The sequence below is a fragment of the Mustela lutreola genome, chromosome 1 (genome assembly GCF_030435805.1).
Source record: "Mustela lutreola isolate mMusLut2 chromosome 1, mMusLut2.pri, whole genome shotgun sequence".
Classification (NCBI taxonomy): Eukaryota; Metazoa; Chordata; class Mammalia; order Carnivora; family Mustelidae; genus Mustela; species Mustela lutreola.
Window position 1 is genome coordinate 12,818,783 of NC_081290.1, and position 24,085 is coordinate 12,842,867.

Genomic DNA, 24,085 nt, shown 5'->3' on the forward strand with positions numbered 1-24,085 from the left:
CAGTTACTCTGCAAAGTGTCCGAAACAAAAGCATGCATACTATCTTTCCCCTCCAGTGGCACACGCCTAGTAGACAATCTATTTAACTAGAAATATATTTCCTAACATAACCTCCTTGATATTCAAGACAGCATGTGAGACAGATTTTTTCTTTTTTTTTTTTTTTAAGATTTTGTTTATTTATTTGACAGACAGAAATCACAAGTAGGCAGAGAGGCAGGCAAAGAGAGAGGGGGAGGCAGGCTCCCCACCGAGCAGAGAGCCCGATGCGGGGCTCGATCCCAGGACCCTGGGATCATGACCTGAGCCAAAGGTAGAGGCTTTAACCCACTGAGCCACCCAGGTGCCCCGAGACAGATATTATTAATCCCACTTGTCAGGCTAGGAAAGTCTTAGATGAATGACAATATGACCTCCAAGCAAACAAGGGAGAAAAGAGAAATTCACACTTAGTTCTTCTGGTTACCTCCCTAGCGCAAGTGTACGTGGCTGTGTGGAGGGAGGCAGGGAAGAAGATAGTACCTAGATCATGTGCTTAATAATAATCACCAGATACCATATTAGTACAAATCTACTGGCTTGCACTGTAGTTTATAAATTCATTGGGGAAAAAAATAATAAATCACACAAATCTTCTGCTGTTGGGACAGTTGTAATTCATTTCAGAGGTGAATTTCAGAGTTCAGGCTTGTTATTCTCCAGGACCTGAGCACTCAACCTCTGGTCACACCCCCATTTTTAATAATACAGAGAATATGCAGGGAGGAATGCTACTGTTCTGACTCCCTCCACCCCTCTCTCCACCCAGAAGGACTCCTCATCTGTATACCACTAGGGATGGTACTCAGCTAAGAGAGCTTTACCATACGTAGTAAGTGTCCAGCATAAGGTCTTGGGAAGACAAAAAAACAGTACAATTAATTGTTACTCTTGAGAACCTCATCAAATGACAGAGGAAGAGAAATCATTGCAAAGCATAAGTCCGATTTACTTATGCTTCTATCAAACTACCAAAATGTCAGCATTTTCGTGCTGAAAAAAAATTTGAAAGAAAAGTCACTAAGGTTCTCGTCAAGTGGGGTGCCTGGGTGGCTCAGTGGGTTAAAGCCTCTGCCTTCGGCTCAGGTCATGATTCCAGGGTCCTGGGATCAAGCCCCGCATTGGACTCTCTGCTTAGCGTGGAGCCTGCTTCCTCCTCTCTCTCTCTGCCTGCTTCTCTGCCTACTTGTGATCTCTGTCTGTCAAATAAATAAATAAAATCTTTAAAAAAAAAAAAAAAAGGTTCTGGTCAAGAATCACATGGTTTCCTATATGGAGAGCTATGTCCATACTAAAAGACAAAGGAAGATAGAAAATGTTCTTAAACCCTACAGTAATGGCTTCCCTGAATCAAAGGTTAGTTTTTGATCATTTTCTCTTTTTTTAAGGCCAGCACGGGTGCCCTCAACCTCAAGATTCCTGAATCCGTATGTAGTGTGTTTTGTTGTTGTGGCAGGGGTGGTAATCTTGGCGGTAACCGTAGCTCTACTCATCTACTTTTTAGCTTTTGGTAAGTACTAGAACACTAAAAGGACCACTTTCCAAACCAAATAACTAAATATACCTTCAGATGAAACGTTTGGCATTCTTCCTTTTATAGCCACTATTATTTTTTAATATAATGTAATTGTATGTCTTATATATCCCTAAATACATGTTTGTGTCTATATTTCCCTCAATTAGTACTTTTTTCTCTTCTTTTTTTTTTTTAGAATAAACAGTATTACCCAGACAAGAATTATTCTAGCCAAAGGAAAAAAAAATCTCTTGATTCTTTTCTGGTACTAGAATTTGCCGATTTTGTTTTCTCATTTAATATCATGATTTCCACTGAAAAACTGTAAAAGTAAAATATTGCAAAGAATTTTAAGTTTCAACCTTAAAAATTTGGAAGTATATGTTAATCATGATCTTTCTCCTCATAAAACAGGAGAAAAACAAATTTTAAAAAGGACCTGTTCTTTTATTATTTCTCTTAGTATTATTATATCACAAAAATAAAGGACACATGGACAAGAAACAATATAAAGAATACAGGATACCCTGCTTACTCACAAACAATGTTCTTTAATATCTCAGTGAACATTCTTTCAGATGTTTTAATGTAGATAAAGAAAATTGTGTCTAATTCCCTATATAATATATGCTATAATGTGCTTTTTTCATCTAAAAATGCATTTTGGGATTATTTTATTTCAACTATAATTCTGTTAAATCATTTAAATCATATGTGTGAGTATGAATGAATGTAGAGAGACAGAGAGAATATAATTTATTATATATTCCATAGTAAATAGGCAAAAATGCATATTTATGTGAAAGCTGAAAAGTTCTCAATGGCACAATAAAATTACCAGCATTAGGAAAACCAGTAATAATAAATAATCTTTTCAGTCAAGCTAATTATAAAATTGTGGCTACATTTTTCTGTCAAATCACCTGGGGGCAGTTACATCTAAGGTGAATTACAGAGGTAAGACACCTCAAGCTCCCAATTAAATTAATCAATTTTCACTTTTAGTTGTACCATCTTGTCACACAAGTAGAAGAGTCTAGGTTCATCCTCTGCAGAATGTGTCCCAGTAACCATTTATGGCCCTTAAAAGACTTGCCCCTCCACCACAAAGGACTATACTACCCTTCCTCCAGGATCTCTAACTCTTTCCCCGATATACATACTTTTCTGCATGAATTATGCTTATGAATGATCAAAAGATTTTTCCTGAGACAGGTTAGGTTATTATATCCATGTTCATAATGTTTCTAAGATGTATACAGTATGTTTTAGAAATATTTACTTTCTTCACCCAACTGAATATGTCCTCTGGCAGACATTTTTTGGTGGAAATAATTCACACTGGACAACCTATTAGTTATTTTATTCAAACGTTTATTTTCTAGCTTACTCTAAAAAACTAACAAGTCACTAATTCCTCTAAAATGATTATTTTTTTAAACAATTCTTAAAATATTCAGAATTACTTTGGGTTCTTCTTTAGTGATAAATTAATAATAGCATATTATAGACATTCATTAATACTTCTTGATGAATAAATCTGCAATCACAAGTCTCCCTAAAATATAGTTAAAATGAAAATTATGATACTTCTGATCACTTTAATTTCACAAATAATGCTGCTCTGATTTTCCTACATCCTTAACAGTTTCAGATCTGTCAGTTTTTTAAAAACTGAAAGAAAAATAATTTTATTATAGTTTCATTTATAGTAAGTTTGGGGTTTTCTTTAAGAGAAGCAAAAAAAATTTTTTTGGATGAGATACTATTCAACTCTTCTAGGAGAAAGAGAATCATGAAAACAACTATTCATTTAAGAGAAGCAAATTTTTTAATTGTATAATAGAGCATCCTATAATCCTGGATAAATTAAAGTTTAAAGTACTTAGTAGTGAGACTAATTCTGCCTTTTCTTTGCTTTACAGATCAAAAGTCTTACTTTTACCATAGCAGCTTTAAAATCCTAAATGTCAAATATAGTAATCAGTTAAATTCACCAGGTACACAGGAATATAGGGCTTTGAGTGGAAGAATTGAATCTATGGTAAGTTAATGTTTGTCTTTGCTCTTTATTCTGTCATAAAACAAATTTGGTAAAAAATCTAACATGTTGTGATCTATTTGTAACTGCTAAATGCTCTGCATATTTTTCATCCCTGAATACTGAAGGATATGTTTCTTTGTGTTTTTTCCAAGTTAATTTGCTAGTATACTGATTCTTCTTTACTTTTTTTTTTTTAAGTCATGAGTGAAAAGTGCTAGAAGGCTCTTGAGTAAATTCATCTTTTATATGATTATGACTTCAAGGGCTGGAAGTCTGCAGTTCATGCAAGTTGAGCATTTACTACTGCTCCTCTTGAGATTGCCTTTTTAAATCCTTTCCATTTGGCTTTCTTTCCTTTCTTCTTACCCAACTAAATACACAGGGAGCAGGTGCTAAATGACATGTTTGCACCTCAATAATAACATAGTTTAGACAACATCCTACTCTGGCTCAGTGATAGACATAGGAAATATGCAAAGCAAGGTCAGGCTTTCACTTGAAGAGGCCCACCAGGAAATCTCACAAGTGGACCCTTGCATTCATTTATGACCATGGACCAGAATCTGGCCTTTAGCTCACACAGTCAGAGTTGACCAGTCTTGAGGTCTTACTTAGCTTTTAAAGAGTCTTAAGAATATAAATTAATCCAATGTGTCTAAAACTTTAGCAAGTAACAGAATCACCAGGCAGGCTTGTCAAATCACATATTTCTAGGCTCTGATGTCAGAGTCTCTGATTCAATAGGCCTGGGGTGAACTCAAGAATTTGCATTTCTAAGTTCCCAGGTGACGATGAGGCTTATGGTCCAAGGACCACACTTTGGGAACCATTAAGTTGATCTGTAATGAGAAATCTTGTGACTGGGAAACTAAATATTGGCTCATCTAACACATTTTTCCCCAGAGGCAAACTTCGCTAGAAGCCAAGTTATGGAACAACTGCTTAGTTTAATGGGATTAGAGCAGGGGAAGTTAGGTATATCATTTAAATGTTTAATGAGATCAGAAGAAACGGCTGAATCAGTTGATTAGGGAAGAGAATCTATGAGAGTCCCTACGATTTTCCTTGTTTTTGAGAATCTTGACAGTTTTGCAGAGTACTGGCCAGTCATCTTGTAAAATCCCACAACTGGGCCTTTTTTGTTTGTTTGTTTTCTCTTGCTTAGAGTGGAGTTTGGGGAGGGAGGAAGACCAAAGAGGAAAAGTATCATTTGCATTCCATCACACGAAGGGGGTTCATTACACTGTCAGTCACCGTCAACTTGATCACCCAGCTGAAGTGTTTGTGAGCTTTCTACCTCGTACAGTCATTCCCTCCCTTAACCACACTGCACTCTTTGAAAGAAAGACACCGTGTCTAAGCCACGCATAAGAAGTAGAGGAGCGGGGAGTAATGCTTTGAATATTTGAAGGATATTTTAAATTCTTCTGTTTTTCTATTCTCCCCATGTATTTATTCAACCACTTGCTTACATCAATATAGTATTCCCTGCATTTTTAAGATTAATTCTTAGGCTGCACTCCAGAAATGCTCCAGTTTACATTCTCACCCGCATTACGCAAGTGCACACGGGTACGCTTCTTTCCCCATGGCATTAACACGCGGCGTCGTAAACCATTTTAATTGTCGCTAATTCAGAAGGTGAGAAGTGATAGCTCACTAGCACTAATTGTTTTGGTTTGCATTTCCTTAATTACTAAGATTTAATCTGTCTTCCTATATGAATAGGTCATGTTTACAACCTCGTTTGTGAATTGCCTGATCACGACCTTGCCCATTTTCTTACTGGAGCACTTGTCTATTTTATATGGATTTGGGGGGAAAAAAAAGACTTGTAACTTGTACTTATTAGAATAGTAAAGTTGCCAGTCATTCACATTGCATATATTTCTCTAACAATATGACTTAACTCTCAATCTTGTTTATAATACAGGGGGTTTTTAATGTTAAACATTTAATTTTTCATATAGCCAAATTATCAATCCTTTGTATGAGTTCTCCCTGTTGTGTTAGGTTAAAAATGCTTTCTCCACTCTAAATACTCTTTAAAATATTCATTTTCATTTTCTTTTTCTTATGATTTTTATTTATTTATTTGACAGACAGAGATCACAAGTAGGCAGAGGCAGGCAGAGAGAGAGAGAGGAGGAAGCAGGCTCCTCGTTGAGCAGAGAGCCCGATGCGGGGCTCGATCCCAGGACCCTGGGATCATGACCTGTGCGGAAGGCAGAGGCTTTAACCCACTGAGCCACCCAGGCGCCCCTTCGTTTCCTTTCTATAATTTTGTTATTTCAGTTTTTATAATTTTATCTTTTATTCATCTGTAATTTACTTTGCAATAAGGTAGAGATCCAACTTTATCCCCCAAAATAGCTAGGTGGTGGTACCAAAAGCATGTGTTTAATAGTGCAATGGGTATATCTGCCATGCCACTTTTATTATACACAAATTCCTCCTTTTCTTTTTTCTGTACCTCCTTGTCTTCACTGACTAATCTTTACCCATACCAGTACCAAACTATTTGGAGTACTGTGGTTTTACAATATACTTAAACAACTAGCAGAGAAAGTTTTCCCTTGAAATTCTTCAGATGTATGATTTCCACACTCTGATTTCTTTATCTTTCAGTAAAAACACTTTAAACATTTAAAACACCTTATGAATAATACTCTACTGCAGTGCAAATTTATGGTTCACAAAGCACTCTCTAACCTTCAGTTCACGACGGCCAAATGAATCAACAAATCATTTTTATAGATGGATAAAGTAAAGGTTGTGAGATTAGGAAACATGTTAAAATGTCAATCACCTGTAGAGCGGTAGAACCAGCATGCAAACCAAGGGCTTCTGACTCCAGATCCAAGGATCATACATTCCATTTCCCAATGGTACCCTGAGTCCCATCATCATCCTTGTCCGACAAACAACCCATCCTACTTAATGAGCAATAGAATAGCCCCAGAATCTTCTGTTTTATTAGGCGATTCATGTCTCTTTTCCGGCTCTCGATTTACTCACCAGTGAAATAAAATCATTGGACCAGATGATTTTTATGGTATATTCTAACTCAAAAAGCCCATCATTTTCTGATTTTCAAGCAAAATATTCACTCATTTGCTTTTCCTATCCTGCTTTTCTGGCCACTTCTCTGTGTCCTTACAGGATCACCCTCTTCTATGCTGACATTCAAAGCTGAAATTCCCCAAGGCTTTGACTTCGCTCTCCTCTCCAGTCACACTGTTGTGTATTAATAGATGATCTCATCCATGTGCACTACTTCAGCTAATACTTATCTAATGACTCACTTGATCTCAAGCCCAGACATTTCTTCTGTATTTCAGACTGTTTCATCCAACTACCTGGTTAATATCTCTACTTGGCTTTTTTTTTTTTATCTCAAATGTATTATGTCTTAAAATCAAATTCATGATTTCCCCATACCATACCAGCCTTCTTCCAACAATCCTGTCCCAATGTCACTCATTAAGTTTTCCAAAGCAAAAACCTAGAATTCATCTTTGACCTACTGCCCTCTATCATTCCAAATATCCAATCCATCACCAATCCCTGTAGGTTTTATTCCCCTCTATTTCCTTCATTTCCATTCAATTCTCTTCATACCTAACACCATGCCCTTCCAAAACCATCATGATGTAATTTTACGGATGGAAAAACTGAGAAGAAGAAAGGTTACAAGGCTCATTCAAGTTCTTATAGCAAGCCAACTTATCTGTGTTCTCCATCAGCTTCCCTTTCCACTATGCTATTGGAATTCTCTACAGTTATCTGCTCACTGATTTTCTGTGAACTGATAAGTTCTAGTGAAACTGATAAGTTAGAACTGATATTAGAACTGATATCAGAACTGATAAGTTTTAATGAAAGGGCCAATTACATTGCATTCTGGAAAATCCAAAATCTTATCCATAGTCGTCTTCTTTTATCCCTGTATTTTGATATCAACCAATTAATCAATTTGTTTTCTTTACGTTGCTTATTATCTTACTCATCACCAAAGTTTTCCACATAACAAAAATGTCATAATTAAGGTGGATTTTTTAACTTTGGTCCAGTCTAGCCTGTGCAGGTGTAGTGCCAAACCATAAATTAAAATATAATCACAGGAAACATTAATCCAGATTTTACCAATTCCTTCAGCTTTAGGTCAATTCCTTTTACTGTGCTTTGGTGAGTGCTATGAAGTGTATAAACCTGGTGATTCGCAGACCTGTACCCCTGGGGATAAAAATATATGTTTATAAAAAATAAAAAATCTAAAAAATTAATTAATTAATTAATTAATTAAAAAATCAAGTAAAACTAAAGTTAAACCGTTTATTAAAATACCTCCTATAATAGTATATTAACAAGCATATTAAAATTCATCTTTCTTTGTAGTTAACTGGAATATATTTCACCAAATAACTGGAACTGTTAATTCTAGTTCATAGAATTTGGGGAGATTTTTTTTTTTCTTTCTCAACATTACTAATATTTCCTAAATTTTTTAAAAAAGGAACATGAGCTATTTCCATAAAACTCATAGTCTCATTATTCTTTGAAGTGTCCGAAGTTGTCTGAAAAGAAAGAAAATCATCGTTTTGTCGAATTACTGGCAGTCTGATACCAGCCTATAGGAATGGATATTTTAAAAGATACAAAGTGGTGTAATAAAGATTGCATTAACTTTACAGTCTCAAGAAGGATTGGTTTCAAATCCTGGCTTACTCTAATATTCAGCACACTACTTAGTCTCCATGTCCACATCTCCCTTTTTGCTGCCTCACAGTACAAGTCAATGGAATTCCCTCCCACATTAGGAAACCTCAGTACTTCTTACTAATCCTGCGTCATGGGAGAACCATTCCAGTCACAGAACCACCCATAGTAAAAGCTGAGCTTTATAACTCAAGAGCACCATCCTTGGTGGGAATGAAAAATGATGTAGGGAATCTTGGTTCTTTCCACAATCTGGTGACTGTGGCCAGTGCTGCTATGATCACTGGGGTACAGATGGCCCTTCTTTTCACTACATCTGTATTTTTGGGCTAAATACCCAATAGTGCAATTGCAGGGTCATAGGGTAGCTCTATTTTTAATTTCTTACCTTTAACAGACAAATAGATAAAGAAGATATGGTCCATATATACAATGGAGTATTATGCCTCCATCATAAAGGATGAATATCCAACTTTTGCATCAACATGGCTTGGACTGGAGGAGATTATGCTGAGTGAAATAAGTCAAGCAGAGAGAGTCAATTATCATATGGTTTCACTTACTTGTGAGGCATAAGGAATAACAGAGGACATTAGGAGAAGGAAAGGAAATGTGAATTCGGGGAAATCAGAGGGGGAGATGAATCATGAGAGACTGTGGACTCTGAGAAACAAACAGGGTTTTGGAGGGGCGGGGGGAAGGGGATGGGTGAGCCTGGTGGTGGGTATTAAGGAGGGCACATATTGCATAGAGCACTGGGTGTGGTGCATAAACAATGAATCTTGGAACACTGAAAAAATAAAATTTTAAAAATAATAAAAAAGAAAAATTATTAAACATTATAAAAAGAAAGAAAAATGATGCAGGGAAATAGTTAAGGTTAGGTCAGGAAATTACTGATTGATGTCACAAATAACCTTGGATGCTTAGGTATTAGTCAGAATTAACAAGGAAAAAACTGCCCTTTACATATTTTCTCCTTTTCATCACTCATTTTAACCTGGTTTTACCCATTTAAAAACAGTTGTTGGGGAATCACACAAATGTAAGTTGTATCATGGACTCCCCTAGTGTTGGCTTGGCACTGGCCCCGACCCCCCTAGGAAGAGCCACCAAATCACCCTGAGTAAAACATCTAATGTTGAGATGACTTCTAGTGAAGATGCATCCTGTCCATTATCATCTTTGTATCATAGATGAGTAAAGAGGCACTGCATCCGAAAGCTGTATCACTCGTCTAAATCAACCTCATCTGTTCTGAGACGGAACTGAACTAATCTGAACTGAACTGAAAACTCCAGTCCCTGTTCCTCATTAACTTAAGTCCTATGTTGCTACGTTACAAAGAAGGAAGGGAAGAACAACTGTAACTACAAAGAGGTTTTTTTTTTCTTTTCTTTCTACAGATTACTAAGACGTTCAAAGAATCAAATTTAAGAAGTCAGTTCATCAGAGCCCATGTTGTCAAACTGAGGTAAGTGGAACTCTATAAAAAACATATATGCTTAGATGCAGCTTGGCCCATTTGACTCTTGTTCACAGCATGGATAATGAATGAAGCATTCACACAATTTGTTGCAATATTATGAAAGAAGTATCATGGGCAGCTTAAAAAACAATGCCAAAACAATAACAAAACATGCCACATATGATCCATTTACTAATGTAAATAAACATATCGCTTCAATTTTTTTTAATTATTTATTTCTTTTCAGCGTAACAGAATTCGTTGTTTATGCACCACACCAGTGCTCCATGCAATTCGTGCCCTCTGTAATACCCACCACCTGGCTCCCCCAACCTCCCACCCCCTGCCCCTTCAAAACCCTCAGATTGTTTTTCAGCATCCATAGTCTCTCATGGTTCACCTCCCCTTCCAATTTCCCTCAACTCCCTTCTCCTCTCCATCTCCCCATGTCCTCCATGCTATTTGTTATGCTCCACAAATAAGTGAAACCAGATGATAATTGACTATCTCTGCTTGACTTATTTCACTCAGCATAATCTCTTGCTTCAATTCTTGATAGGAAAGGAAGAAAGATTAAAGAGAGTCAGGTGAAGGTATATCTACATCCTACTGTATAAATCCGGTGGATCTCATTCACAATCTAGCACATGTAAACAGTGTCCCTGGAGTTGCACAATGCTGAGGTCCTGGGTATATTCATCCAAGATCAGACACTATGACCAACATCAAGCTTTTTGGTTTGTGTCTGCCTAGAACGCTGTAGTGTAAAAGATGCTGTGGCCAAATCCAAGCATGTCTGGCAGGAATTAACAATAATAAGGGGAGTAGCAGTATGCATTCTAGTTATTCGACATTCCTGCCTTAGTTGAATGTGTACCTGTCTGTGTGATGTGATGAGACAGGCCCTCCCAACTAGAATACTAACCCTATCACAAATGCCTCAAATGGGTACATCAACCGATCCTTCAAATAATACGCAAAAGTCCTTTGAAAGGGAGGTATTTCTCAAATACCACCACCACAAGAAAATTCATATTTCTTCTTTTCTGCAGAATAAGTCCCAGGAGCATGAACATCTGATCAGATAAGTCTTGTTAAGAATTGAGAAGAGTAGGAAGAATCCATGGGAAGAGTATTTACCAACATGAATTTCAGTCAGTTCACTGCACATTCCCCTTAACATTTTCCTGTGAAAATCTCTGTACTGGCCACTAGCTCTCAAAATCCGTAGGACTGCATGAACCATCTGCATTTCCTCCCCTTTTGCTCACTTCCCACCTACTGCTCAGTTCCCCACAATCTCACCCCTGATGCCACCACAAAATGCTACTTACCCAAGTTCAACAATGACATCCAAGTCACAAGCTCTGAATAAACTCTATCAGTCTTCTGTTTGGACCTCTCAATAGTATTTGGTGATGTTGTATTTTCAGTCCTCCTTGAAGTAGTGCCTTCCTGTCGTTTCTATGACCCTACATGCCCTTATTTTCCTCTTACCTCTCCATTCACTCCTCAATTTTCTTCGCTAGCACAGCCTTCTCTGCACATCCTTCAAATGTTGTTGGATGTCAGCCTGTGCTATAAGTGTCTCATCTTCTCAGTTCTTCTCAGTGGCTTCATTGTCCCCGATATGCTCGCTATTCTCAAAGTTGTATCTCTGGGAAGTCCTCTCTTCTCATTTCTAGACATGAACGTACACAGCCATCAACTTGATGTCATCATACAGTTATCTCACAGACAACTCAACTTCACTGTGTCCAGACCTGAACCTAATGTCTCTCCCCCACCAAATATTACTCTTTTACTGTTGTTACTTCTAACAATGGCATCACTTTCAACCTAGTTGCTCAAGAAATATACAAGTCATCTGTAATTTCTCCTCTCCCTCAACCCACACATCCAACTATCTAATCTTTCTATTCTATTTCCTAAATATTTCTAAGATCCATAACTTTTCTTCAAATAGTTCCCTCAACCATTTCTCTCCTGGACTATGAACAGTCTCCTGAATGAGCCTCCTTTCCTTCATTCTTGCTCCACTCATTTATACAGCAGCCAGAAAGAATTTTTGAAACAAAATTCTAAACATATTATTCCCCCAGTTAAAATCCTCCTATGGGCCACCCATTGCCTTTGCAACATGCCAAGTATTATATAGGAATATAATAGATGCATATCAAAAGTACATGTACTTTTTATATAATGTGTGTACATGTGTGCATATACATATACATAAATATGTATATATATATAGAGAGAGACATTTTTATACACATATATGTAACAAAGTTTACTCAACCTTCCTTTTTCTAATCTCTTCTTAACATCTCCATCTCTGGGCTTATCTTTCACTACCCTCCACCTAGATTAGTCTCAGTCCCACTAGATTTCTGTTAGTTCTTCACTATCCCTAACCCCAAGAGGGGTTTTCAATATTTTATTTTCAACATTTACATATCCTTATAGGTCAAACATTTCACTTAAAACAGAAAGACAGCTACATTTTCTAATGCATTTTGATCATCTTTGCTTTTAGTGATTATCCTTAAAATTTAAATAAGGAGAGTTGACTTAATTCTCTACCCTTTTTCCAAATAATATAGGGAACTTGAAACTCTTGTTCATGTTATTATGAATGATGTTTTAGCTCCACTCTATTTGTAATGACTCCAAATTAGTCACAGTAATGATAGATTACCAGTTTGCCATTTTTTTTTTCTTTATTTCTTACCATACCTTAATCCTCCTGGGTTCAATCTCCTTCTTATTGAAGTACTTTCTTTATAAATTTTCACAAGAGTCCATGAGCCATCAAGTATCCTTTTTGTTTTGCTTTGATCTAAAAAAGTCCTATTTATGTTTATTCCTGAAAAATACTTTAATGTGGATATGAAATTCTAAATCAGTAGCTATAGCCTCTCAGCAATTTTGAAAGTACAATTATATACTGCCTTTTTTGTTGCTATGAAGAAATAGTATTTCAGTCAAATGTTCTTTGGTAGAAAATCTCTATTGTTTGAAAGTCTTCCATTTGTTTTTGGAGTTCAGAGGTTTTTTAATGATGCATTTTTGTTTGTGGGGGAAAGGTGTTTCTTTTATTTAGTACGCCTCAGACTCTTGTGATCCAAGGCTTCATATCTTCATCCGTTCTGGATAATTTTCATGATCTCTTACAATATTGCTGCCCCTTTATTTTTTGGTGATCTTCTTCAGTTTTGCATTAGGTAAACACTGAAACTTCTCTAGTCTCTTAGCCTCTGTTTCATCTCTTTATCTGTGCTACATTTTGTGTGATTTCTTTATTTTTATCTTTCAGTTAATTAATTTCTCTTTAGCTTTGTCTGATATTTTGTGTAACCCATCCACTGAGTTTTTAATTTTGATTAAAAATTATGACTATGTTGTCCTGTCTGCAAGCTCTATTTGTTTCTTTTGTAAGCTTGTCTGGTCTGTTTTTATAATGTCCTATACTTTTCTCACATTTATGATTCCCCCTTTTATGTCATTAGTCATTTCAAATACAGTTACCCATCTGTTAATTTTATTATATGAATTTTTTTTTTTTTATTTTTTATAAACATATATTTTTTATATACATATATTTTTATCCCCAGGTCTGTGAATCACCAGGTTTACACACTTCACAGCACTCACCAAATCACATACCCTCCCCAATGTCCATAATCCCACCCCCTTCTCCCCAACCCCCTCCCCCCGGCAACCCTCAGTTTGTTTTGTGAGATTAAGAGTCACTTATGGTTTGTCTCCCTCCCAATCCCATCTTGTTTCATTTATTCTTCTACCCACTTAAGCCTCCATGTTGCATCACCACTTCCTCATATCAGGGAGATCATATGATAGTTGTCTTTCTCTGCTTGACTTATTTCGCTAAGCATGATACGCTCTAGTTCCATCCATGACACATGAAAAAGTGCTCCATATCACTTGGCATCAGGGAAATACAAATCAAAACCACAATGAGATATCACCTCACACCAGTCAGAATGGCTAAAATCAACAAGTCAGGAAATGACAGATGCTGGCGAGGATGCGGAGAAAGGGGAACCCTCCTACACTGTTGGTGGGAATGCAAGCTGGTGCAGCCACTCTGGAAAACAGCATGGAGGTTCCTCAAAATGTTGAAAATAGAACTGCCCTATGACCCAGCAATTGCACTATTGGGTATTTACCCTAAAGATACAAATGTAGTGATCCAAAGGGACACATGCACCCGAATGTTTATAGCAGCAATGTCCACAATAGCCAAACTATGGAAAGAACCTAGATGTCCATCAACAGATGAATGGATCAAGAAGATGTGGTATATATACACAATGGAATACTATGCAGCCATCAAAAGAAATATTATATGAATTTTTGAAGCTGCTGTCCTCATTCTGCTGATTCCAGCTTATGATAAATTCTTTGCCATTGGGACTGTAGGATTACTTTAATCCCACTTCATAAGTGGGATACTATGCAGCCTGGATTTAACATTCAATTTACAGAGCATTTGCTTCTATCAGATACTCTTGGAGGGTCAGCAGCACATGAGCCATTTTTTGTTGTTGTTAATTTCTTAAAGTTTCTGGAATCATGCAGATGGTGGTAATGCAGATCTAAAACTTTCATGCAGCTAGGCTCATGATCATGAATTGTCAGGACAATCTTTTTTCTGTCTAGACCTGGAACCCTGAGACACATAAACTTCCTTATCTTTTTTTATTTTTAATGACATGATGAGCACATTTTTTTTTTCTTTCTAATCCATGCTTTCACTGAGGGTTTAGTTCTTTGAGAATCCTGGCCTTATTTAGAAACCTCATGTTTATTTCCCTAATTAGCACTAGACCAAAGCCTCCTCTCCCGTATCCATGTGAATGCTACAACTCAAGCCTGTTGGATATTCTAGTACTTCCTACATAATATTCATGTTATTTATTTTTTTTCTTCCAAGATTTCCCTTACTTTATTTTTTTATTAATTTTTTATTTATTTTCAGCATAACAGTATTCATTATTTTTTTCACCACACCCAGTGCTCCATGCAATCCGTGCCCTCTATAATACCCACCACCTGGTACACCAACCTCCCACCCCCCACCCCTTCAAACCCCTCAGATTGTTTTTCAGAGTCCATACATTTCCTTTACTTTAATGTTAGCTTAGTTTTGCATTTCAAGTGAAATTTATTCTATTTTATCAAGTATTTCTGGTTATTTTATATGGAGAATTTTTTAATTATTTAGACTTTCATGTTGCTAGAAATGAAAGCAATAATTATTTCTTCAGTGCCTGCTCCTCTATCTAAACTGCAAAATTCACGAGAATGGCAAGTGTGAATCTTGATCACTGTTAATTTCTGAAACAGAACAGTGCCTAGCACAAGAAGGTGGTTATTTAACATTTGCTAAGTAAATATTAAATTAATATCTGGAATGAATATTACAGCAGAACTGATCATTGAGAGGAGAGGAAGAGGCCTAGAATGAATATGAAAGACAAATTTATCTATTGCACATTTCAGAAAAGAATATGGCCAACGTTAGGTCGGGCAATGATTAACATGGTAATTCACACATAAGGAAGTAGACATTACACTGATTTTTGATCATTGTAGCATTTAGTCAAATTATTAAGCTTCATTGTGGAGAATATGTGTAGCTAACTGATATAGAGATAAAATTTTAACATTTGACTTTGTAGCCACATTAATGCATTTGGGTACTAGAAAATTAACCCAAGTCTTTAAGTCACTTTTCTCTTTATAGATTTGTTTAATGAGATGAGGGGGTTTCTTTTTTGAAGACTTTTGTAAAGTCAAGTATTATAATTATATTATATTATATTAACAGTTAATACTGTATGCTATGTACTCTTCCCAAAACTTTTGCATGTGTTAATTCACATAAACTTCGTAACAATCATTTTAATGTGAGGAGACTTAGAGAAAGATTAAGAAACAAATAACTTACTAAAGTTGAACAGTAAATGGCAGAACTTTGGAGTTCTGACTTTAAAGCCAGCTATACTGAATGGTGGATATAGTGTACCATGCTTTGAAATCAAATATTTGTGGAATAACATTGTTATATATCATTAAGTATGAAAACACTGTTATATAAATCTGCTCTAAAGCTAAATTCTCCAAGTGAGTTTTTTAATGTTTAATCAATAAGAGTATATAAACAGAATAGCATAAAATTATATTTATTTATAATATATTTATGGCTTTCAGGCAGGAGGGTAATGGTGTGATAGCAGATGTTGTCATGAAATTTAAATTCACTAGAAATAACAATGGAGCATCAATGAAAAGCAGAATTGAGTCTGTTTTACACCAAATTCTGAATAACTCTGGAAACTTGGAAATAAACCCTTCGACTGAGATAACATGCAAGTACCATTAATTTTTTTTACCATTTTATCCCAATATGTCAACTTAACCCGTTATAATTCATATTTTAATTTAATGAGATTGATTTTCTTTCCTTGGAATTAAACTTTACGAAAACAATATACTGCAAAGGTAGACATAATGCATAGTTCTCTAATATAAAACATTCTGATGTTTAAAGAACCATTCAGCACTCATATAGTAAATTTCACTAGCTAAAATCCTTTTATTAATTTTTCCTCTCAACACTCCTTATGAGAGATGTTGTTGTCATATGTTCAACCTGTAGGTATGTTATAGAAGTGGCAAATAGCTGCTCAAGGTCAGAGAACCATTGAATTAACACTCCACCTCACCCAGAACATAGGGTGCAATTGGAAGATATCTAATACTTGTAGAATGAAGGAGGAAATTAGAAGGTTTAGCAACATTCCTAACTCCTCTCTGAAAATATCTGTACCTCTGCCTGTCTTGAATCTATTTCCATTTCTTCCATTGCTACCACTCTGGTCCAAGCCAACATCATTACTGACTTCAACTACTGCACTAGCCTCCACATTATTCTTTGTAATATTTTCTTGGCCCCTTCCAAACTACTGTCTACATAGATCAAGGAAATATTTTAAAACATAATTTCAATATTACTTAAAAGCTTCCCATGACTTCCCACAAATGAAACAAAAAAACAGATATGATCTGACATATCTTTGTAGGAAAAAAAAAAAAAACAGCCTGGTAAAGTGGAGATAGACATCTTGAAAAGCACAAAGGTGGAGGCAGGGAATCCAGATTGAAGGTTATTATAATAGTATAGATGTCAAATGATGAAAGCACCAACAAAAGGGATATCCAAAGGGATCAGGAGGATGGGCCTAATGCAAAAGATTGTTAGAGGATAAAGGGTACAAAATCTAAAAACCAATAAGATGTGAAAATGATGGGAAGGGAGGAATTAGATAGAGACACTCAGTTTTCTGAGCTATTGATAGAAGTGAGACCATTTCCTAAAGGAGGAAACATAATGTAAGTAGCAAATCTGGAGTAAATTTGGTCACACTGAGTTTGAGATGGCTATAGGATGGGCAGAGAAGATGGTTCTGTAAGCAGACCTGAAATTACAACAGACAGACCTTCACTCTCTGCTATCACCATATTTGCTGTCCGGGCACTCACACCATCTCCCTTCGTGACCCACTTGCACTACCAGCCCTACTGATGCGATTACTCCACAAACATCATCCATCTCCGTGCACTTGAACCCATTACACTTTCACCTGGAATACCTTTTTAATGCTTGTATGCCCAGAAAGTTCCTTTTAGGTCTTCAAAATACAGCCCAAATATTTTTCTCACCATGAGAACTCAGTGACTCTCTCAGGTGGTATGATCACCCTCACCATTCTCCTCTCCAATTCCACTTGAGTTGATTTGAATGGCTCCTTGATTAATTTCTAGCTGTAAATTATGTCAGGGCAGACCTCCTGTGTTTTGCTCGGTGTTATATCTGCTATACTAAGAATAGAATCAGTAGTATAATACAGATATATCTATATATACCTACATATATATTCAAGTAAATGAAAATCTAACTTCTCTTGTGCTATTTATCACATCCTATTTTAAGCAACAACTTACTTATGTTTCTATTTTCCCAACTAAACTGACTGACTTGAGAGTAGGAATAACTTTTAAATAGCTTTTAAGTATCTTTTAGTGTTTGATGAGAAATTAAACACAAACTTTTATATAAATAACAATAAATTAGGGGAAGGCTATAAACACAGAGATTTCTGGGACTTAAGACTCAGAGACTTTCAGCAGGTCTAAGATGAAGTCTAGAAATCTGTATCTTATCAGACCCCTGACTGATTCTGATGATGATTGTCTGAGGACTACATTTAAGAAATTAAGATGAAATAATAAACACCCTTATTGATCTTATTGATCTTACTCTCTATTTTTTTTTTAATACCAGCACTTACTGACCAGGATACAGTACATATTTTCACTGAAGGTAAGTTTCAAAATTATCTTATAAAAAAATTTATCAAAATACAAATAGCAAATGGTCAAGTATTTGCACTCTGTGCCAAGGTAGCTTCTAAGGTGTTATCTTTATTCTTATTAATTCACTCATGTGGGGCACTGTTGAGAAGAGACTCCTGGTTCCACTGGCCCATGGAGCGATGTTTAGGTTTTCCCCTCCTTTTAGAAGAAGGTGGCAGCAGTGACATTCTGTGTCAAGTCTGACCTCAGGAAAATGTTCTTGACAGCTTTGGGAAGCTTTTCCTACCCCCGGTCTATGGTAGCACCTCTGCAGACTTAGAAATTCTGTTTGGGGACACCATTAAGATGGCTCCTCCTGACCACCAGAATAGCCTGCTTTGTTATTGATTTAAGTTAATCAAAAAGTAGAATTAAAAAATTATAAAAGTGTTGTCAGTTTTATGTCTCTCATAAAGGAAGAGTCATGACTTTCCTATGTCATTCTGTACACTCGCAGGCTAGGACAGCAGAAATATAAGCCCTAGAAAACAGCTGTTTCCTTCTCTGGTGATGAAATGTAGTTAGAAATTAGTTCAGTGCACCTCTATAGCTGGTTTATCTCAAATCCTTAAGTGATGTTACAAGGTAATGCTACCTTTATGGGTATTTCTCAACTTCATTATATATTTAATTCATACTTTTTTTAATGAAAATATGCTTAAGTAATTTACTAAGAAATTTGGTTGAAGGATGCAACAGAGGAACTTCTGTGCATATTCTAAATGAAAGTCTGGACCTCCTCTATCTGGAAAGTCTGTTAGGAAAAAATGCCTTTGGATGGATGTTCTATTAAACAGTGTCACTACTTTAGAGCAATAGAAATTGTTGGTGGTGGTTTACTTCTAATTTCTTAATAATAGACTAAAAAAAAAGGAAGTAAATCATGGGAAGGGGAATTAAGAGGACTTGAATGATCACTTCAGTTTCAGCCATTGGAGTGTTCATAGGCATTCTCTCTTAAGATGTTTAAATCTCACTTAGATACTTAAAAACCCTCAGTTACCCTCAAGTATACTCTGTGGACCTGCAGTAACTCTTTTTTGAGGGTGTATTTGGAAATATAGAGTGAGTTACGGAGGTGGACTGGAACTTTCATGATGAGCTGGATCACCACTATGGAGATTTCTTGATGAGAACAGATTTCCCCCAACTTCAGTGTACACAGGAATCACTCATTAGAATGTAGCTTCTAGTAAGTTCTGAGGCTCTGACACACAGCATGGTGACTATGATTAATAAGATAGTACTGTATGCTTGAAAGTTGCTGACAGTATATCTTAAGCATTCTCACCACATGCACACAAGAGTTAACTATGTGAGTGATGGAGGTGTTGGTTGTCTTGACCTTGGTAATCAACAATGTATATGTATATCAACTCACACACTATACATTTTCAAAATACAGAACTGTATTTGTTAATTATTCCACAATAACGTTGGGAAGGGGGGGCAATACAGCTTCTCATTTGTTCCCTGGCGTGTGCCTTAGAGTCAATTTTTTTTCAGCCTTGAGGGAAAATTGATAAAATTGTAAGATATTTAAAGTACACAAATTATGATTTGTTATATATATAGATATATTACAAAAAGATTCCATCTAGGTAATATATTCATCACCTCACATATTTAGCCACCCCCTTTTTTAGAAGAACTTTTAAATTCTATACTCTTGCAAATTTCAATTATACAATAGTGTTATCCACTGTAGTCACCCTGTTACACAGTAGATCCTTAAACCTTATTGACCTTATAGCTGAATTTTTTACACTTTTACCAAATTCTCCCCATTTCCTCCACCCTCCGTCTCCTAGTAACTACTTTCTACTCTTTCTTTCTAGGAATTTGACTATTTTTTTTAAGATTCTACAGCATATAAGTGGTACCATGCAGAATTTATCTGGCTTATTTTACTTACCAGATACATTCCAGTTCATCCATGTTGTTGCAAACAACAAGGTTTCCTTCTTTATTAAGGATGAATAATACCCGTGTGTGTGTGTGTGTGTGTGTGTGTGTGTGTGTGTGTGTAAATATCTATATATAGAGAGAGAGACATTCCTTTGACCCACTCACCCACTGATAGACCCTGGGTTATTTTCACACAGTCTCAACATTTCTAATAAACTTATAAACTTCCAGGGTATGCCCATATTGCAGGTCCACAGACCACACTTTTGAATAGCAAAGCTAAAGAGAAGATGAAAATTTTCTAGTGAACTTTTGGCCCAAGGTCTTACACCCAGCACTAACCCATCTTAACTTCCATTCATGAGAAACTCCAGAAAACTCTGAAGGCTCTCAAGTTCAGAAATATTCTCTAAAATGTGGTCTATAGTCAATAGGAGTCACATAAGTACTCTAAAAAATAACATACTGATCATGCTTTTGGAAAGGTTAGCATGTTCTGGAGAAGAACCCATGAAACAGAAAAGTTGTAAAAGATGGAGAGATTCTAGCAGCACCTCCCAAATGTAAATGAATCAAGACCTTCCCAGCCCATTCTTGTTCTTTTCCCATTAGGCTGTGGGGCCCGTCCAGACCTAATAACTTTGTCTGAGGAGAGGATCACAGGAGGCACTCTGGCTGAGGAAGGAGACTGGCCGTGGCAAGTGAGTCTACAGGTGAATAAGGTTCACCACTGTGGCGGCATCCTGATCAGCAGCATGTGGGTCCTGACGGCAGCTCACTGCTTCAGAAGGTGAGACCGCAGCTTACCTACCCATCTGGGAACAACTAGGAGAGACATATACAGAAGAACGCCACCCAAACCCCAAGGATGGAACATATTTGGATTGTGCTAAAAATAATTGGATACAAAAAATATTATGAGTCTTTTCTTCCTATCCATCATAGCAAAAATATTTTTTTTTCTCCTTCACCTTGCTAATTTAATCCTATTTTTCTGTTTCAGATAATAGTATACTGTCATGGTAAAGAACAATGATTTATATGTCAGAATGTTTAATTTAAATCCTAGCTATGTAAGCTTGAGAAAATTATTCAACCTTTATAAGCCTCTTTTTTCCCCCCAAATTAGGAGCCTACTATTATCTATGTTTTAGTGTTTTTGATAGGGTCAAATACATTAATCTAAACATATGTTAAATGTTAGCAAAATGAATTGCTATAGGAAATTTTCACATTATATCATGTAAGCTGATCAACAGACTGATGGCTGATCCAAGACTGTCCTATGTTATTAATTAATTCTTTCAAAACAATTATTGAATATCTACTATGAGCACAGTGTTATCATAGCAGCTAGTTAACCATTGCCTGTACTGTAAAGGAGCCTACATTCTAATGTTAGAGATAAACATGCACAAAAATAATGATCAGGAATAGTGAGCAGCATAAACAAAATGAATTTAAACAACCTACAAAGAATTTTTCATTGATGTAACTGAAGGCTATTGCTAACATGAGGGTAATAATCTGCCAGTGGAGAGTAGGATGCATAAACTTACTCAGAATAGAAGGACTTTAGACTCAGATGACTAAAATCTGTTAAGTACAGACACGCCTTATTTTTTTTTAAGATTTTATTCATTTATTTGACAGACAGAGAGATCACAAGTAGGCAGAGAGGCAGGCAGAGAGAGCGGGGCGGGGAGTGGGGGTGTGAAGCAGGCTCCCTGCTGAGCAGAGAGCCCAATGCGGGGCTCGATCCCAGGACCTGGGAACATGACCTAAGCCGAAGGCAGAGGCTTAACCCACTGAGCCACCCAGGCGCCCCCTGACACGCCTTATTATAGGAGCATCCTAGACCCCTACAGTTGCTGGGAACTAAACTCTAAACATTCACTCAGAAAAGTGAAGATAATCTAAATCAAATGTGCCTCTGACCATATCTATTTTCCTCTCAGACTCACTGAATATGCACAGTCTAAAATCCAATTTACCACATACCTAAAGCCCTCCTCTCCAATCAACCCAGACTTATTTCTCAAGGCATGAACCTTGAGCTCCTGCCAGGTTAAGTTATTCTCTACCCCCAAAATCTACCTACTTTTTCAGGTTTAGGAACATTGTGCACTAATCATGATAAAATTTACTCTCTCTTAACAGTTTTGTAACAGGCACTATATTATCCAGCAGTACCCTCAAATCTGCAAAGAACTTCTTACAAATACTGAAGATTTTTCAAAATTCCAATGGGAAAAAATGGAGGAAGGGATAGTAACATTTAACAGAGAAGAAGCAAATTGAGCAAATGCTCTTTAACCTGAAAAAGTAGGCAGAATCTAGGGATAGAGAATAATACATTCTGGCTGGAGCTCAAGGTTCAATGTTTAGTCCCACCTAAAAGGCCAAAGAAAAATGGCACTAATTGATTTTAATCACCTTTGAGTATGGGAATCAGGAATGCAAATACTTGCATTAATTAAAGATGTACTGGATTCAAAGCCCTAGACAGACACAAACACCAAAGCTAAGTAAAGGGTATCACTATAATGAAAGCCATTGTTATAAATATTGTCAATGATTACCAAAGGAATTCATGATTTTAAATGCTTGGAACATCTTCTTTCCTGCTTTGTCAAAGTTTAATTGACCACCTAGTTCTGGGCTCATTTCTGGGTTTTCTCTTCCGTTTTATTGATCTCTTTGTCTATTTTTGTGCCAGTACTATACTGTTTCAATTACTATAGCTTTGTAATATAACTTGAAGTCCAGAAATGTGATTACTCCAGATTTTCATTTTTATTTTTTAATTTAATTTTATTTTTTCAGTGTTCCAAGATTCATTGTTTATGTACCACACCCAGGGCTCCATGCAATACGTGCCCTCCTAAATACCCACCACCTGGCTCACTCATCCCTCCACCCTCTTCCCCTCTAAAACCTTCAGTTTGTTTCTCAGAGTCCACAGTCTCTCATGATTCATCTCCCCCTCTGATTTCTCCCTCTTCAGTTTTCCCTTCCTTCTCCTAATGTCCTCCATGCTATTTCTTATGTTCCACAAGTAAGTGAATCCGTATGATAATTGACTTTCTTTGCTTGACATATTTCACTCAGCATAATCTCCTCCAGTCCCATCCATGTTGATACAAAATTTGGGTAGTCATCCTTTATGATGGAGGCATAATACTCCATTGTATATATGGACCATATCTTCCTTATCCATTCGTCTGCTGAAGAGCATCTTGGCTCTTTCCACAGCTTGGCGACTATGGCCATTGTTGCTATGAACACTGGGGTACAAATGTCCCTTCTGTTCACTACATCAGTATCTTTGGGGTAAATATCCAGTAGTGCAATTGCAGGGTCATAGGGAAGCTCTATTTTTAATTTCTTAAGGAATCTCCACACTGTTTCCCAAAGTGGCTGCACCAACTTGCATTCCCATCAACAGTGTAAGAGGGTTTCCCTTTCTCCACATCCTCTCCAATACTTGTTGTTTATTGTCTTATTAATTTTGGTCATTGTAACTGGTGTAACATGGTTTCTCAATGTGTTTTCTATTTGAATCTCCCTGATGGCTAATGGAGATGAACATCTTTTCATGTGTCTGTTGGTCATTTGTATGCCTTCTTTGGAGAAGTGTCTTTTCATGTCTTCTGCCCATTTTTTGACATGATTATCTGTTTTTTAGGTGATGAGTTTGAGCAGTTCTTTATAGATCCTGGATATCAGCCCTTTGTCTGTAGTGCCATTTGCAAATATCTTCTCCCACTCTATGGGTTGCCTCTTTGTTTTGCTGACTGTTTCCTTTGCTGTGCAGAAGCTTTTGATCTTGATGAAGTCCCAAAAGATTATTTTCACTTTTGTTTCCTTTGCTTTTGGAGACGGAAATCAGTTGCTTTCTTATACACTAAAACATGAAAATATGGAAAAGGAAATTCAAGAATTGATT

At 36.5% G+C, this 24,085-nt stretch overlaps 1 protein-coding gene across 1 annotated transcript in view; it reads left to right on the top strand.

The window, feature by feature from the left end:
- Positions 1 to 24,085, top strand: part of TMPRSS11D (transmembrane serine protease 11D) — a 59,692-nt gene that overhangs the window by 26,857 nt on the left and 8,750 nt on the right. Inside the window, exons 3-8 of the mRNA XM_059165570.1 lie at positions 1,428 to 1,549; positions 3,481 to 3,599; positions 9,725 to 9,792; positions 16,024 to 16,181; positions 18,146 to 18,196; positions 20,749 to 20,926. Coding sequence (XP_059021553.1) covers positions 1,428 to 1,549; positions 3,481 to 3,599; positions 9,725 to 9,792; positions 16,024 to 16,181; positions 18,146 to 18,196; positions 20,749 to 20,926 — 696 coding nt within the window. The remainder of the gene's footprint in view (positions 1 to 1,427; positions 1,550 to 3,480; positions 3,600 to 9,724; positions 9,793 to 16,023; positions 16,182 to 18,145; positions 18,197 to 20,748; positions 20,927 to 24,085) is intronic.